This window comes from Triticum urartu, chromosome 1A (assembly GCF_056163025.1).
Source record: "Triticum urartu cultivar PI428250 chromosome 1A, HENAU_Tu73, whole genome shotgun sequence".
In the NCBI taxonomy this organism is placed as follows: Eukaryota; Viridiplantae; Streptophyta; class Magnoliopsida; order Poales; family Poaceae; genus Triticum; species Triticum urartu.
The window spans coordinates 76,766,975-76,771,192 of NC_141873.1; the positions used below are offsets into that span (position 1 = coordinate 76,766,975).

Below are 4,218 nucleotides of genomic sequence, written 5' to 3' on the forward strand. Positions count from 1 at the left end.
CCATGGGACAACAAGACAAGTGGTGGGCGTTAACAGAATGCCCGCCACTGTAGTTCCGCCAGCAGTGGCATACAATCAGGTGGAGTGGGCGTTCCTGGAGAGAATGATGGAGAAGCTGGGTTTTGCTGCGGCGTGGGTACAAATGATTATGAGGTGTGTGACGTCAACGAGATTTTCAGTGAAACTTAATGGGGGAATCTCTCGCACTTTTCTGCCCTCAAAAGGACTCCGACAAGGTGATCCACTGTCACCGTACTTGTTTTTGTTCTATGTGGAGGGCTTCTCAGCATTACTAAAAAATGCACAGCGGAGGGGGGACATTAAAGGGGTATCGTTCGGGAGCACTGGCCCCACGGTTACTCACTTGCTTTTTGCAGATGACAGCATAGTTTTTCTTGAGGGATCTGAAAGTAACCTGGAGGCTCTCAAGGCCATCTTACGTGATTATGAGGTAGCCTCGGGATAGAAGTTAAATATGCAAAAATCTTCCATCTTTTTTGGCAAAGGGAGCACAGATGAGAACAAGGAGCATCTCAAGGAGATTATTGGAATCCAATCCGAGGCTTTAAGTGAAAAATACTTGGGTTTACAAACAGTTGTGGGGAGCTCCAAAGAAGGGGCTTTTAAATATATCTGGGAGTGTGCTAAGGGCAAGGTTACTGGATGCAAAGGGCAGGGTATGTCTAAAAAGGCTCGCGAGGTGCTGGTCAAGTCGGTTCTCCAATCCACCCCCACATTCACCATGAGCTACTTCCAACTTACCAAGAAATTGTGCGGGAATCTAACATCTATCTCTTCAAACTTTTGGTGGGGCGAAGCAAATGATGAAAAAAAGGTGCATTGGATAGCTTGGAGGAAAATGTGCATGAGTAAAAAGGATGGCGGCATGGGGTTCAGGGATATGGAGGCCTTCAACCAAGCGTTGCTTGCGAAGCAAGCTTGGAGGATCTTGCAAGTACCTACTTCACTCTGTGCTCGGGTCCTCAAATCTAGGTACTTTGTCGATGGATCAATACTTAATGCTACATGCCCGAGTGGTGGGTCGTATACTTTTCGAAGCATTCTCTTTGGTAGGGACTTGTTGCTTGAATGACTGATTTGGCGAGTGGGGGATGGCACTAGTATCCGGATACACCACGACAACTGGATACCGCGCAAAGGATGCCTACGTCCACTGGGTCAGGTATATGTCACCGGAAGAACGCGCGTATGTGATTTACTTGATGACACGGGAGGGGCATGGGACTTGGACAAGCTGGAGGGCATGTTCACGCCGGATGATGTACAGGATATACTCCAAATCTGTATGGGAGGACAGGGTTCAGTGGACTTTATCGCATGGAATTTTACCAAGAGTGGGCAATTTTCTGTCAGATCGGCTTATCATTTGTGCATGGAGAAGAAACGGGCGAGAGCAGAACAACTTGGCTCGCCGTCATCGTCTGCGGCCACTCACCGGAGCTGACTTGCGCTTTGGGGTACCAATGCACCTGGTAAGGAGCTGATTCATACTTGGATACTGATCAAGAACGGTTTGGCAGTGGGTGCAGAACTTCTCCGGCGTCAGATCAAACAAGGATTTTTTTGCCCAGCGTGTGGCAGAGAAGAAACGCTGCACCACCGCTTTTGGTCCTGCCACCACTCGGTCTTATTCTGGAAGGAAGTGGGATCGGTATTGGGTGCAAGGGTGGCTACCCCACCCGTATCATTGTGCACTCAGAGCTCTCTGGCGTCCTGGATGCTACAATGGTTGTCAGAGGAGGAGGAAGATGAAAGGGTCGTGATGATACGAGGCCTATACACATTGTGGCTAGCCAGGAACGACGCTCGGGACGGGAAAAGGATTGAGAACCCGGAGCAGATAGTGAGGAGATTGGCCACACTAATGGAAGAATGGAAATCTATCTACGGCGCTCAGGTCACTGCAGAGAGTACCAGACAAAAAGAAATGAGGAAACCCCCTCAGCATGGGTGGATGAAGGCCAATGTGGACGGAGCTATGGTTAGAACAGGACTTGGTGGTGGCGGGGGAGTGATCTTCAGAGATGAAGATGGTGCTTTCAGAGGAGCGGCTGCAGACTTTTTTCCCCACATAGCCGAGCCGTTAGTCGCCGAACTGTTGGCGTGCAGGAGAGCAGTCTTACTTGCTATTCACAGAGATATACACAAGCTGCATCTCGAGACGGACTGCCAGGCTCTTGTAGGGATGCTGAACGACCGGGAACGGAATCTATCCTATGTAGGGCAAATGGTGGAGGAGGTGAAGGGCCTCATCAGGATGGTGCAGGAGGTCAAGATCTCCTGGGTGCGAAGAACAACAAATGGGGCTGCCCATAGGCTGGCGAGGGAAGGAGTGAGTGGTAGAACTTCAGTGTTTTGGGATTCAGTACCCCCTGAATGTATTCTTAGCATTGTATCAGACGAGACTGCTCTTTTAGTTTAATAAAGTGGAGGTCTGAACTTCAAAAAAAAGCAGTGGCGAGCCTATTTATGACCGCCACTTTTGAAACATTTAGGTACTTTATGAGAATTTCCTGCGTTTGGTTTTAAGATTATATGTGGTGTTTCTTTAAGACCTTGTTATTGTATGAAAATTTGTTCGAACTTTGTAGGTTTTATTTTGGAAATTTTATGTGCATTTAGTTCAAATTTTATTAGTAAATAACTAGAAATGCATTAAATGCCATAAATATATCATATAAACCAGAATATTCCAAAATATGAACGTGGAACTTGCAGTTGTGTATATTAAATATAAAAAAAGTTAGAAGGGGAAAGGATGAATAAAATTTGAATTCCCTTTCAAACCCTGACTGTTTCTCTTTAAAAAGATGTTACTTCTCGAGAGTCTCTCCAGTGTCTACACGAAGTGCATCGAGTTTTTTTCCATAACTCTCAATTTTTAGCACCCCCTCTAGTGGTAATATCACGATATCATGCCAAGTTTATCCATTTTAGATTTCATTTAAATATATTTTTAAATAAAAAGCACTTTGCTCCTTTCAATAGTTAGGAATTTATTTAATACATAAAAATTGCAAATCAACCCTAGAAATGACAAATGTTGCCATGAACCTTATTATGATGTAACTTAAACTCCACAAAAACTGGGAACAAAAATATAACCCCAAGACACTAAGGCATACAATTACAAAAAAAGAAAAAAATAGCAGTGGCGTACCCCCCGAAATTACCCTCCATTGGCAATGTAAACTGTTGACGAGCGATAGCAACACCCTCCACTGATAGTTTTGTTTCTTGTGGCAGGCCTACTTTTATACCCGCTAGTGCTGGGTTGGTCCCATGCGTACCCCTCCCAGTGGGGATATATCCAATGCCCCATCCCCTAAAAAAATCCCCAATCGATCCTCTTTCTTCGCCCTCCCTCAATGCCTAGCACATGGAACTCGCTGTCACTGTCTCACTCTTCGCCGGAGCCGCCTTCATTGATGTCGGGAGGGGTACATTCATCAATCCCAATATACACCCACTCTTATAGTTGCATAAGCTCAATCCATTCATCAATCCAATATAACCAAAGGGTCGTTTGAACTTGATATCCCATTGTTCCCCCTCATAGGAATTATCAACGTAAACGTCCAAATCAACCACCACAGTAAAAGGTAAGGGAACCAAAATTTGAGTGTTATCTTAAGGCCCCAGCAGTCATGTCAAAACTTGATGCTTTACTCATTACCCACCTGAATTTACAACCCCATTTTAGCCATTGCTTAACTTGCTATAGGTCATCCCATAATTGAGAGCATCTACATTCATCCTCAAAATGGGCTAGCAAGGAATTACTAGGTTGGAACAATTTCCAAATCCCCACTATGGGGGATATGTTGATAATTATGGAATTGGTTATATCCATAGCCCCCAAAATCATTTGCTTTACAACATTTCTCCCAGTTCATCATATCGTATTAAAGTTATTACCACATCCCTAGCAAAATAGTCCGGTCCTCACACTATCCAGATCAGAGTTAGCACCTCCGCAAAAAGGTAGAAACACATTTGATATGGGGTTATTTTGTTCTAAAGAAGCATTAGATAAGACTGTCCTTCCTCCAGCAGAAAGTTACCTACTCTACTAAGGATCCATTCGCCTTGACACTTTTTGATCCACTCCCACCCCCACATTATTCATTCCTTAATTTATGATTAGTCACAAGCATAGAAATCGCCCATTTTGCTAGAAATCATGGAAAGGCAAAG

At 44.7% G+C, this 4,218-nt stretch overlaps 1 protein-coding gene across 1 annotated transcript; it reads left to right on the forward strand.

Annotated features, from left to right (window-relative positions):
* The first annotated feature begins 1,738 nt into the window (after positions 1 to 1,738).
* On the forward strand, positions 1,739 to 2,443 carry LOC147990116 (uncharacterized). Its single transcript, XM_087537142.1, has one exon. It carries the CDS (start codon positions 1,739 to 1,741, stop codon positions 2,441 to 2,443), a length of 705 nt encoding a protein of 234 aa, XP_087393268.1.
* Positions 2,444 to 4,218: the final 1,775 nt, after the last annotated feature.

Bases quoted from the DNA above. Each gene is read 5' to 3' on its own strand.
- LOC147990116 (XM_087537142.1), top strand. From the start codon at position 1,739: ATGCTACAATGGTTGTCAGAGGAGGAGGAAGATGAAAGGGTCGTGATG.